The sequence below is a fragment of the Carlito syrichta genome, unplaced genomic scaffold, assembly GCF_000164805.1.
Source record: "Carlito syrichta isolate Samal-C Ts95f unplaced genomic scaffold, Tarsius_syrichta-2.0.1 Scaffold306510, whole genome shotgun sequence".
NCBI lineage: Eukaryota > Metazoa > Chordata > Mammalia > Primates > Tarsiidae > Carlito > Carlito syrichta.
The window spans coordinates 50,007-64,209 of NW_007250606.1; the positions used below are offsets into that span (position 1 = coordinate 50,007).

The 14,203-nt window shown below is 36.1% G+C and overlaps 1 protein-coding gene across 1 annotated transcript in view; it reads left to right on the top strand.

The window, feature by feature from the left end:
• Positions 1 to 441: 441 nt before the first annotated feature.
• Positions 442 to 14,203, top strand: part of RFX7 (regulatory factor X7) — a 137,100-nt gene continuing 123,338 nt past the window's right edge. Inside the window, exon 1 of the mRNA XM_008063057.1 lies at positions 442 to 602. Coding sequence (XP_008061248.1) covers positions 442 to 602 — 161 coding nt within the window. The remainder of the gene's footprint in view (positions 603 to 14,203) is intronic.

A 14,203-nucleotide genomic window follows, 5' to 3' on the forward strand; every position in this document is an offset into this window, starting at 1 on the left:
TCGAGAGCCCCGGGACCGAGGAAGGAAGGCCGGGCCGCGGAGTCCCCGAGCAACCGTTCTCCTTGGATTTTGGGGGGAGCCTGCCCCGCCGCCTCGTCTACAAACGACCCCTCCTCACCCCGCCAGCCCCGGCCGCAGACGCGAGGAGGCGGCGGCGGCGAGGGGCTGAGGGGCGCCGCCATGCCTCTCCCGCGGTGAAGCGCCCCGGCCGTGCGGAGCCGCTCGGTCTCCCCGGTGATGTCCCCCAGGCGGCAGGCGAAAGCGACTCACTCGAGCCCTGGGGTAAAGGCCTAGCTTATCCAGCTTCCTTCCTCCTCCTCCTCCTCCCCCTCCCCCTCCCCCTCCTCTCTCCCCTTCGTCCTCCCCCTCCCCGTCTCTTCCCTCACCCTTCCCCGCGCCCCCATCTTCCCTCCCTGCCTCCCTCCCACCCCTCCAGCAGCGATGGCAGAGGAACAACAACAGCCGCCACCACAGCAGCCTGATGCCCATCAGCAGCTTCCCCCCAGCGCCCCCAACTCGGGGGTGGCCCTGCCAGCCCTTGTGCCCGGGCTGCCAGGGACAGAGGCCAGCGCGCTGCAACACAAGATCAAGAACTCCATCTGGTAAGAGGATCCTCCGTCCCTGGGGTAAAAAAGCCCAGGCACATTTCTGCTGCAAAGGGGGTGGGGGGCGGCGGGCGGCGGGCGGGGGAGCTGAGGAGGAGGCTGATGCATTCATTGAATGTGGGTTTCCCGAGTCGGGTGCATATGTGTAGGACCTCTGGAGGTGTGGGGACTTTGCATCAGCCCCTGGTCTGGACCTTAGCCAAAAATTGCTTTTACCCCCCTCCTCAGTTATGAGTGCAGATATACAAGTAATTTGTTTTTTTCATTTAGTGCAAGGGGAATACGGGTCGAAATTAAGTCATATTGCACGGTGGTGGCGTGAATTTGGACCTGGGGGGTGTGTGTGAAATGTGTTTACTCCTTTTTGCAGTCATAGAAGGAGGAAGAAGTGTATTGTGAATTTTCACCAAGCAGACAATTGTACGTAAGAATATTAATATGCAGCACAAAACCAGTGTATCTCTTCCTTTCAGTTGGGTTAGCTGCTGTTTCTGGAGGTTTTTGCCTGCTTTGTTCTAATATGAAATTTTCTTTCTAGGGAGTTTATTCGTGACATTGATTGTGAAGAAAGTGCTTTTTTGGTATAAAATATTTTAAGGTGGTAGTTTACACTATAAAATGATTGTTTTATTAAAAAATGGGGAATCAAATGTCTTGCCATTTTGTGTGTCTTTTTAAAGAAACTATAGATGGACTGTTCTTTGCTATTCTTGTATGAAAATTTCCAATATTTCAGCATTAGATTCAACTCTTAAAGACTGGTGGCAGTCTTTTAATAATTAAATACATTGAGTTAAGTCCATCCTCTGTTAGACCCATTGCAAAAATTCTGTGAACATGAACTTACATTATTTTGTAGGATTCTTCATTAAGTGACATTTTTTTGTAGGATTCTTCATTAAGTGACATTAAGTAGCACTGTTTTTAAAATGTAAAGCAATTGTTAGAATTTGGTCTAAGAGGTTGTTTTTACTATAAGTTTAAAAAGAGAAATAAATGTGGTTTTGAAAAAAAACCCTATTTTGAAAATAGAAATTTTCAGGTCCATTAATTGAATCTGACTACTAAAATATTAAAGCTCCTCACCTTTATGGTGCAATTAAAATATATATGTATATCATAAAGCAACTGGCATTACATGTACAGTGCTTACACATTTAAAAAACAATGACAATTTTTAAATACAAAATTAAGGTTTGTCATATAGTAATTTTCATTATTTTCTTGACATATATCCATGTTATGATGCTAACATGAAATAGGTCAGTTAAGGTTTTAATAGTTTCATACTACACAGTAGTTGGCAGTTGAATAGCTTGTTTTCATCTTTAATTTTAAATGATGTTTTAATTTAATTTTAAAGTGAATTTCTTTGGTTTTGACAATAGTCATGTTGTGGCAACTTGAATAGGCCAGATAAATATGAATGTGTGTGTGTGTGTGTGTGTGTGTGTGTGTGTGTCAGAAAGAGAAAGGGAGACAGAGAGGGAGAGAGAGGGAGAGAAAGAGAGAGGCAGGCTTTCTTCAGTGGATGCCCTCACCCCCCTTTTAAAGCAGTAATTTAAAAGAAGAGATGTCTAATTTCCTGCTTACCTTCAAGGTTTCTGCAAAAGCTGAGTTTTGTTTTTGTTTTTTTTAACCTCTATTAACATGATGTAACTTAGTGTCTTTGAAATCATTATTAAATTGAATTAAGCACTCTGGTTTTTACATTCTGATGTGGGATATCCAAGTTAAAGGACTGAAATCTTTTCAGAAAGGCAAATTTTAAAAAGTTGAATTAGTAAGGTATATTTTATTATGAGAACAATAGGGGAATGGAATCTTCAGTTTATAATTTTAAAATGAGAGTAAGTTGTAGAGGCAGTTGAGTGAAATGTTTGAATAGTGATAATGGAGTATATTTTTTAGTAAATCGTGTGATTTAGTTATTTCATTGATCATCACGATTTACACATCAATTAGAGCATAACTGCTCTGACTTTAACATGAGGAAAACTTCACTCCAGTTTCTGGTGCTTGCTCTGATAAACTAATGGGCAACCAACTACCTTAATCCCCAAATGTGCAATTTTATGTTTTTATTTTAAAATTGTGATGCACACTTACTAGCATTTAACTTTCAACTTTAGAAATCCTATTTGCAAAAGTATTTTTCTAATATTTTAAACTTTAAAATTAACATTAGTGAATAATAAACATTAGTGGATTTATGCACTATATAATCTCTTATTCTCTGCTCCACAATATTGGATTTATATTATTTGTCAAGTGACTGTATAAAATAAAGATGTTAAAGAGTGAAAGTTTCTTTACTTTCATCTTCTCCTAAGAAATAATATATATGTGTTAACTTAAATCATTTTCAATAGGGTAAGATAATTTTGGGGTATCATTGCACTTTTTTTGAGGCAATAATATTATTTTACCAATTATTTTGTCACCTGGTAATGCTCTGAGAGATTGCCAGTTTTGTACTACTTCTTAATATCCTGTGGTACTATTACTAATGAAATTTAAAATTACATTTAAAATAAATGTGACATTTAAAGATTATCAAATGAATTTTACATTTAGGTTGATCATAGTTTCTAAATTACTGGGCTTGCAGATCACAAACAAGTCTGTACTTGTCCTCCTACTCTACAAATATAAATATAGTATGTGATGTAGGCCTTTCACTGGACAATGAGTTATTTATTATCTCAGTTCATAATTAATTTATTATGTTTATTAAAACAAAATGCTGTCTGGTAAAAGTATGCCCATTGTAATTTCAAGCACTGTATGAGTTTTTGAAGAAAAGTATTCCAAGTTGATTGAAAATTCTATTTCTCAAGAGTTTGAAATATAATGTATTTTAAGATAGTTCTAGAAAATAAAGATAAAGCTAACTTGATGGTGTTGATATGTTTGTGTAATTATGTTCATGAGTACCTTCAACTTAAGTCCAGGTTAACAAGCCTACATGTTTCTTGACTTTATTCATTCCCACTCCGTAGACAAAAGGTCCAAATCACTTCACTCCTCACTTGTGAGGAGATTTATTTGTAGGGGTGTGATTTAATACTGAATATGCTGAAAGAATGTTACTTGAATTTTTAAATGATAGAATCCTAAAATAAGCTTTTCGTTAGAAAAAGAAAACTAGTAGCTCATGTCTTCTTTCCTAAATGAAGACTCATACTGGTGACCTAAAACAAAACCACAACCCAACTGCAAGCATCTTTAACTTACATTGCACACCTCTTTGGTTACCTCAAAAGAGAATACCAAAGCAAGTTTTCCCTTCCTTTTGTGCTCCAGCATCTTCATAGTTTAAGGAAAAATATATATATATGAAAAACTGTATTAAATTTAAGCAACAATAAAAAATTATTAAGTGTTTTTGTTTACCTTTCTAAAGCAGCTTTACTTGAACCTCTGATAGAATAAAATTGCTATGGAAAAAATACAATAGAGAAAATAGCATTTGAGATGCTTCTGCCTGTTTAGGATTAGTTATGTTTAAGAATAGATCATCCCTACATGTGTGGGAGTGAATAACACATTGCAGTGAGAGTGTAACATAGAGGTTAATCATCTCTAATCGAAAACCCGAAATACTCCAAAATCCGAAACTCTTTTAGCATGACATGATGCTACAGGTGAAAATTCCACACCTGATCTCATGTCACAGGGTGCAGTCAACACTTTGTATTATGCACAAAATTATTAAAAACATTATAGAAAATAATAATCACCCTCAGACTGTGAGTATAAGATGTGTGTGAAACATAAGTGAATTTTGTCTGTAGACTTGGGTCCTGTCCCTAGGATATCTGATTATGTATATGCAAATATTCTAAAATCAGAAAAAAAGAAAGAAAAACAAAAGCACAGTCTGAAACACTGCAGGTCCCAAGCGTTTCTGATAAACTCTAATGTTTTTTGTAGAAAATAATATGTTTTACTCAAAGAAATTCAGGGATTCTTAAAAGAAGTAGTCATCAATTGCTGTTTTTGTTTGTGTAACTTTATTCACAACTAAGACCTTATAAACCATATCTTGAAACAGCCCTATAATGTCATTTTTCTACTCATTTTATAGAAAGAGGAACAATGGCAGGATTTATAGGATTCCTCTGATTCCTTATCAGATCCTGAAAACAGTGCTGGAGTTAGAGTTCCTTGTCTTCTTCAATCCTGAATTTGGTACATTTTAGACTTAGAATTATAATCAAAGTAGAATTATATATGTGGTCCATTTTGGGTGTTTTCTAATTCTAATTTAATTCCAAATTGAGCAATTTTTAAAATTTGTTGTAATAACAATAAACATCTAGATATTAAGTATTTAATCTTTTTTTCATCTTAGTTACAGTGAGCAAGTTTGGTGATCCATAATGTTTACATAGTGATGCCATATTAGTTCTGATTTCTGTGTCCTGTCCTAGAACGCAGTAGTTCGGTTTTAGTTTTGTCCTTGGTTCTGGGTCAGGCTGTTTATTAGCTCTGTCTGAGAAATAGCCATTCTTCCTTCAACTACAGTGGGAAACACTGGAAACTCATAACCTTAGCGTTTACTTGAAACTGTAGATCTATGATCTTCATTTTTCTTTAGAAATGAAGACTGACTACCACATTAACTGGCTTTCCTATATTTTTGATTAGGTAGTTGATACACTGTCTAACTGGAATTCAGTCTGTCTTCTATGCCAAATACACAAAAGACTTAGGGTGCTTTATGCTTTTCCATATTTAGGCCGGCTGTGATGGTAGTGTCCCAACATTAAGTGTTTCTGATTCCAGAAAGAGGGCAAGGTTTCCAGAAAGAAGGCAGTTCCTTGCTCTCCTAGGATTTGAAGTTGATGACATTGTCTAACCTAGTAAATAGAAAGGCAAGTTAAGCAATTTCAAGCCTGTTGATTTTTCTGGTCTTGTTTAAGTTAGGTAATGGATATGTATGTGTATAAATAATTGACCAATTTGCTCTCTCCATTGGTAGGTGTCTTGAATGATGGTATGTGCAAGACTGATTTGTTTTCTGTCTCAATATTAGTTTTGGTATTATTGGGGAAAATGAGCTTCACTGTGGTAGAAAAGCCAGAAGAGTCTTGTTATGAGATATGCTTTAAATAGAAACTTACATTACATTACTTTTTATGTTAGAAAAATAATGTTGCACATGAAAATTATACAAATAAAAATTAAAATAAACTTTATCACTTGCCCAAATTTGAGCACTTTAAATAAGAACAGTATGTAAGTACTCAAATGAGTATTTCCTATATTCAAAGTACCATGCTGGAGACTGGTATTTGAGAAATGCCCATTCCCTTGTAATATTAACCTTGTAAAATTAACCTAAGCAAAAATGTGCAATAAAACTTCTCTTTTATTCAATTAGGGGACCAGGGAAAGAAGTAACAAGAGTTAAAGTATGAATTCTGGGGAAAGTAGACTTTAGTTTCCTTATTTATAAAATGAGAATGTTAAATGACCTTGCAGTTTCCTTTAGCTTAAATTTCTATAACTCTGTTACTAAATTAACATTGACAACAATAATAAAACATACCATAAGCACAGTGAAAGACTAACATAATTAACTTATCATTGCCAATCAGCAGAACATTTTCAGTGGATAGATTATTCAGATATGTCAGCATTTCCTCGGGTGTTAACCCAGGAGGACTATATGAAGGGTTTATTTACTTATTGTTACCTTATGTAAAGATTCTGTTATGTAGGAATAAGTCTCCAAATATTGAGCATGTATTACATTTAAGGTATTCAAGGAGCCATTTATTATGGAAAAATGTGTAAAGCTATGCAGTAATCTTTCTTGTTGGGAAGCTTAAGCTGCTGGTTGAGAGGTTGGAGTAAAGAGGCTGTTTGTATGCTTCTTTTGTTTTCTTTATAAAGACATGCTCAATACTTAACCTTATCTCATAGTAATAATGTAATATTTTAAGGCAGTAGGTGAATGTCATATTGTAAATTTGATTGTATAAATAAGAAAGGTGTGTGTATTCTTCTTAGAATAATTTAGTATAGGATTGAGCATCACAACTATTCCTCTTCATCTATGGTAGACGTTTTAACAAGTAATTGTGACAAGAGTGTTCTTTGTAAATTATAAAGAACAAAACAGTAAGATGGTTACTCCACATCTCTGAGCAAAGTAGACCACTTTTATGTAGTTTTTCCTTTTACACCATTCCTCTATGTTTAGTCTTTTGGTTGCTTTCTTGGGGATGAAGATAAGTAGTGTGGCAAGGGAGGCCAAGGTGGGAGGATTGCTTGAGCTCAGGAGTTTGAGACCAGCAAGACCTTGTCTTTACCAAAAATCAGAAAATAAGCTGGGCGTGGTGGTGTGCACCTGTAGTCCCATCTACTTGGGTGACTGATGTGGAAGGATCACCTAAGCCTAGGAATTCAAGGCTGCTGTGAGCCATGAGCATGCCACTGCACTCCAGCCTGGGTCACAGAGTGAGACCTCGACTCAAACAAAAAGATTCACAGTGTGGGCCAATAGAAGGAAGAATCTTCTTGCCCAGGTAGTATAATAAAATAAGGAACAATAAACTGTAAAGCCTTAATGCCCTTGATTGCTGACTGTGAGATTAAGATATTTAGCACTCAGCCTTAAGCCACATAAATAAAAACCTTAAAACATGATTTAATTTTATTTTTTGAGACTGTAAATAGACACTTGCTTTTTTCTGTTTCATGAACTATATACTTTCTATTTCTAAGATGAAAATAAAAACATGAGGTTTAGTTAATTATGTACAATATCTCTATCAGGTATCTACTACAGCAACTCCTATATGTATTACAAAAATTTATGTGAGAGTGAGGTTTTCTGTTTCTTCATAACTGAGACCAAACTTAAAACATGGAGATATTTCTTGCTATTTGAATCTCTGTTTTGGTTCCTGAGTTCAGAGAGTGAGAGGTCAGAGAGTGACAGATTCCAATCTGTAAGGTCTTGGAGTTTTGGAAGGCAGGAGTCTGTATGGTATAAAATACCATCTCCTCCAAATGGCCTTCCCTTAAAAAAAAAAAAAAAAAATTACCTGAATCCGTTTGTTGTCTAAGTTTGGATAGCAAGGGTTTAGATAGCAAACGATACCTTTACAGTCATTCCAATACAGGATTAGCTAAGTGATTTAAACTTGCGTGCTAAGTCTGATTGATTAGTGATGCCTACCAAGGGCCTAGGAATAGGAAGTGATGGTGCACACACCCTATAATTTTCTCTGTTTTTCTTTCTGAAATAAGTACTTTTTAGAATTTGAGCTTTATTTAATCAAGCAACAAAGCTATTGGCTCTCTTAGAGGGTAAGGGTCACTAGGGCAATTGTGTTGCCACTTATGATGTTTAATTTTAAGATATAATCCAGGCACAGATAGTACTTAGGTTTGTATTTTTCTTTGTTTTTCTGTGACTTTTCTGTTTTGAGCACTTGTACTGCTAAGTAGCCACAAGATGAGAGCAGGGGATTACTGTGTAAAGTGGCTACTATAGTTTGCACTATTCACAACCCTTTTTCTTCAGTTTCATTATCTTGTGTCTCTGCTTATGTCTGTGCTGTTCCCTTTACCTGCTATCCTAAAAACCTTTCTCTTTTTTCTACTGATATAAGTGTCTAACTTTAGGTTGCAGTTCATGAATGTTTTCTTCAACTCCCAGGAAACAGTGATATGAGTTGTATATTTTAACTTTTTTGATAGTTTAGACTGGTCTTACCTATCAGTTTATTTTAGTGTTCTTACTGAATTTTCTAATAAGTAAAGTTATAGGAATTCAGAGACTGGATACATCTGAAACAAAGCAATTGTGCATAATCAGTCTTTGTAGTATGACAGTAAAATATGTTATTACCATGTGGGGAAGCCAGGAATTTGCTATTGGTTTTGCAGTATACATGATTGTTTAAAAATTTTATTTTATATATGCGGGGTTTTTTTTTTAATTTTAAAGATGTGGGGTGAAATTGTTTGAGTGTCACTTCAGTGACATTTTGCTTGGAATAAAGTTGGTGCTTCTGGGAACCTGAGAAATATATTCCACCAAGATACTTCAGTTAATATAAGTGAATCACTTCCCTAATTTGATTGCAGTCGTTAAATCTATTAATAGCACATATATAAGCATTCTGTGATCTAAAATTTAACTGTCAGATTACTTAATGATCTCTTTCTGAAGCTGGAGCTGCTAACAAGCGGCATTTGGGTGAATTCTATATGTACAAGTTTTTTGGGGTTTTTTTTGGTTTTTTTTAATCAATATTTTTTATTATGATTTTGTGGGGTACAGTTAAGGGTTAGGTGTACAATTACGTTTCATTCAGACACCCTGTTGATAAGAGGTGTTTCCCCATCCCCAGACAGATATTTGCGACTGTTAATCCCATCCCCCTCCCCCCCCATAGTTTCCCAGTACCGTCAGTCATTTTCTTATAGTATTACATTGGATGTACAAGTTTTTAAGAAGTGAGAAAATCAAAAGTTAATTCTGATTTTATAGAATTGAGTGATCAGGGAAAACTGAACTCAGTACACATTTATTTTAATTTTTTTTATGACATATAAGGCATAGAAGGATTAAATAATAAGACACTGTACCTATCTTTAAAACAGTCACCCTCTTATGTGATATATGCATCATCGGTTGAATTTAATAGAAGTAAGATTTTGTTAAATGTAGTAATGGTATATATAATCAATGGTTTATTGTACTATACAAATACAGAGTTAGATGAAGGAGGACATAATATTTTTATTGGCAAAATTCAGGAGAGTGGCCTTAACAAAAAAACCAAGAGATGGACTATAGGTCCAGACACACTTAACAGTATGCTTCCTGGGACATTGGTATTCTTACTAGAGAAATGAGGATCAGAATTGTTGACTACAGTGAGCCTTGACAATAATGTGAAAAATAGCTTGGAAGAAGATGTGATTGACTAAGAATTGGTGTTTCCACCAACCAATCATAATCCTCTCATCTAAATTTTGGTTTATGAGGTAGAAGAAAGAAAATAAAGTAATAATAAGAGAAGAAAAGAATGTGGGGTGGGTAGAAACTAGGACAGAGTACCACAGTACAAGTAGCCACCACCCTTGTCACCTTAAACTTGGCACTTCACAACAACCCTTCTTCTATGCCTTAGTACCTTGCCATCTCTATTGCTTTCATGTAAGTTACGATGCTTCTTTTGATAGTGGATATCGCAGTTCTTCCTATCAGTCTGTCAGTATTGGCTTCACCTTTGATTTTTTTTCTCTTATCCCCATGCCCAGTATTTTGTTTCCCAGTTTGCAAAGTAACTTAAATATCTGTCTTCCTGTTTCTACTGCCAAATCTAATTCATGGATTATTATAGCAGCAACATAGCTGCTCTCTGCCCTTGGCTTTTCTTCCCCCACTGAACTGTGCCATATACTGCTGTCAGAATAAGTCTCCTAAAACATTCTTTTCCATGTATTCATCTTCTAAAAACCTATAGTAATTTCTTCTTGCCCACTATATGATGTCTAAAGATTTCCATCAAGTTTCAAAAGCTTGTATATTCTAGCCTCATAAAGTGAATTCAGTCATATTTCTTGCTATTCACCAGTATTCAACATCCACTTCAGTCCAGCAGGCATTTTACTGTTTGCCTTGTAGTTTGGGTCCCACTTCTGTTTTGGCTTTATATTTTTTCTGGGATCTCCACTTCCCTGTCTGCATACCCTAATTAATCACATCTTAACTATTTTTGAAGTCATAGCTCAAGTTGTTGTATTATGAAACATTCTTTAGCTATTCTAGTCCACATTGGTCTTTTCTTGACCTCATATTATATAGTGAGTTCTGTACAGTTAAGCACTTAATCACTCTTAGTTTTTTTTCCCAATGTGTTCTAATAAATAAAAATTCTTTGAGGTTAGAGGCAACACTCTTTACATCATTTTATTTCTTATCTGGTGGTAGATACTAGTGAATGTCTTGGTGGTGCTGTATTTTTAGAAACACTTATTTTCTCTGTATGTTAATGTTTCTGTATTTGATATATTTAATATGGTAATTTACTCCTCCAAACAAGTTATTAAACTCATGGTGCATTTTACAGAATAGAGGACTTATAGCAATTGGTCTTTCTAAAAATTGCATTGGTGAAACTGAAGTAATCATTTACTAAGAGCTTCAGTTCTACTAGTCTCATATCTTTCACTATGTATCTAGATTAAAAAATAATGTATATTCCAAGTGAGAGCCATGTGCCCTTCATTTTAAAAATACTGAGCAGATGACTACAGTATGGTTCAGTAACCTTTAACAAATTACTATAAAACAGTATTTAGTTAGGCTTTTATGGACTGATGAGTTGTTCTGTGTCCCAGAGTGGTTCCCAAGAGATAAACTTGGAATTTTAAAGACCCCTTAACATTGAATTAGAGCTGGCTTCCTTAAAGTTTGGCCATAGTTGAGGATTTGAGGTAATTTTTTGTAGGAGACAAAACACAAGGCTAAGGTAAGTTGTTGAATTATGGCCAACACTAGAAGAGGCAAAGGAAATGAGGGCAAATAAGGAGGGAGGTCAGATACATAGTTGGCAAATATTTTCTCCCATTCTGTGGGCTGTCTCCCGGTTCTCTTGATGGTTTCTTTTGCTTTGCAGAAGACTTTTCGTTTCCTACTTGTCTATCTCATTTCTTATGGCATGGGCATTTGGGGTTTTGATCAGGAATTGGTTGCCTATTCCAATTTCTGTAAGGATGTCTCCCGCATTTTCTAAGATTCTTATAGTTTGAGGTTTTACGTTTAGGTCTTTGATCCATCTAGAGTTAATTTTTGTGTATTGTGATAGGTAGGGGCCTGTTTTAATCTCCTGCATGTGGTCAGCCATTTTTGCCACCACTGTTTACTAAATAGGTTCTCCTCTCCCCAGTGGTTGTTGGTAGAGGCTTTGTTGAAGATGAGTTGGTTGAGACATTGAGGTTTTGCTTCCAGAATCTCTGTCTTATTCCATTGGTCTATATGCCTGTTCTTGTACCAACACCAGACTGTTTTGATTGTTGTAGCCTTATAGTAGCTTAAAGTCTGGAAGTGTGATACTTCCTGCTTTGTTTCTTTTGCTAAGGATTGTTTTGGCTATTCGTGGTTGTTTATGTTTCCATTATGAATTTCTGTATTGTCGTTTCCTGGTCTGAGAAGAATGATATTGATAATTTAATGGGTATTGTGTTGAATCTGTAGATTGCCTTTGGTAGGATGGACATCTTAACAATGTTGATTCTTCTAATCCAGTAACGTGGAATATTTTTTCCATTTGTTTGTGTCTTCTTTGATTTCTTTGAGCAGTTTTTTGTAGTTTTTGTTGTAAAGTTCTTTCACTTCTCTGGTTAGGAAGATGCCCAGGTATTTCATTTTGTGTGTGCTTGTGTGGCTAATATACATGGGATTGTGCTTTTTACTTGGTTCTCTGCCTGTTTGTTGTTGGTGTATAAGAATGTGACTGTCTTTTGCATGTTGATTTTGTACCCTGAGTCTTTGCCAAAGTCCTTTATCAGTGCAAGGAGTTTTTTGACAGATTCTCTTGGATTTTCAAAGTATAGGATCATATCATCAGTAAAGAGGGATGACTTTACTTTCTCTTTTCCTATTTGGATACCCCTGCTTTTCTTCTCTTGTCTTATTGCTCTAGCTAGGACTTTCAACACTATGTTGAACGGAAGGGGTGAGAGTGGGCAGCCTTGTTTTGTTCCAGTTTTCAGGGGAAATGCTTCTAACTTCTGTCCGTCTAGCGATATGTTGGCTGTGGGTTTATCGTAGATAGCTGTTACCGTTTTGGGGTATACTCCCTCTATGCCCAGATGAAGGGTTTTTATCAAGAAAGGACGCTTTTTCTGCATCAAATGATATACTCATGTGGTTCTTGTTTTTACATCTGTTGATGGATTGAATCACATTTATGGTCTTGTGGATGCTGGTCATCGTGGGTGATTTTTGAGATGTGTTGCTGGAACTGATTTGCTAGAATCGTGAGAGTTTTTGCATCTTTGTTCATTAGGGATATTGGTCTGTAGTTCTCTTTCTTTGTTGGATCTTTACCCAATTTTGGTATCAGTGTGATGTTAGCTTCATAAAATGATTTGAGGAGAGTTCTGTGTTTCTCAATTGCCTGGAATACTTAATAGGATTGTTATCAGCTCCTCCTTGTGTGTTTTGTAGAATTCCACCGGAAAGCCGTCTGATCAGGGCTTTTTTTTTTTTTTTTTTTTGGTAGGTAGACTTCTTATGACAGAGTCAATTTCCTAGGTTGTTACTGGTATATCTAGAGTCTCAATTTCTTCTTGTTTCAACTTTGGGAGATTGTGTGATGTCAGAAAAATCCTACATTTCATTTAGATTTTCGAGTTTGCTTCCATACAGGTGTGCATAGTAATCTCTGATAATCTTTTGTATTTCTTCGGGGTCGGTTGTGACTTGATCTTTTTCATTTCTGATTGTGTTTATTTGAACTTTTTCTCTCTTTTTCTTGGTCAGTCTCTTTTTTTAGGTCCATCAGTCTTTGGTTTATCCTTTCTAAGAAGCAGCTTTTTGTTTTGTTGATTTTTTTTTTCCTGTGATATTTTTGTCTTCTATGTTTTGTATTTGGGGGATCTACAAGGAACTCAAACATGCCAAAAGGAAAAAAACAAACAGCCTTACTAAAAAATGGGTAAAAGATATGAATAGACTCTTCTCAAAAGAAGACATATGAGCAGCCAACAGATACATGAAAATCTGCTCAGCCTTACTAATCATCAAAGAAATGCAAATCACAACCACACTGAGATACCACCTAACTTCACTCAGGATGACCATCATCAATAACTCTAAAAACAACAGATGCTAGAGAGGATGCAGGTAAAAGGGAACACTTGCACTGTTGGAGGGACTGTAAATTAGTACAATCTGTGTGGAAAATAGTGTGGTGATTTCTAAAAGATCTAAAAATCAGCCTTCCATATGACCCAGCTATCCCCTTCTGGAAATATACCCAGAGGAACTCAAATCATTCTACAAAAAAGATACCTGTGCACACATGTTTATTGCAGCACTATTCACAATAGCAAAAACGTGGAACCAACTGTGCTGCTCATCGAAAGTGGACTGTATAAAAAAAATATGGTACATATACACAAAGGAATATTATGCAGCCATAAAGAAGGACAAAATTATAGACTTTGCAGCAACTTGGATGGATTTGCAGTCTATCATATTCAGTGATCTATCACAGAAACAAAGAACTGAGTACCACATGTACTCACTCATAGGTGGACCCTGCAGTAGCGAGACACTGCTAGGGGTAGGGTGTTGTACACATAACATCAGTTAGGATACTTGATCTCAAACCAGGCAAAATGGGGACCAAAGAGAAGACCAGACTTTATCTGTGCAATGACCATTTATGTACCTAATCCTGAATTGTACCCTACATCTTTAAAAAAAAAAAAAAGAAAAAGGAAGATGTTATGGGAACACAGAAGAAATAGGACCAAAATAGGAAAACAACTCTGAGGGCCTGAAGCATTTCAGATTCATAAAACTGTCTACCTAGGCTGCTGACACAGACCTTTTC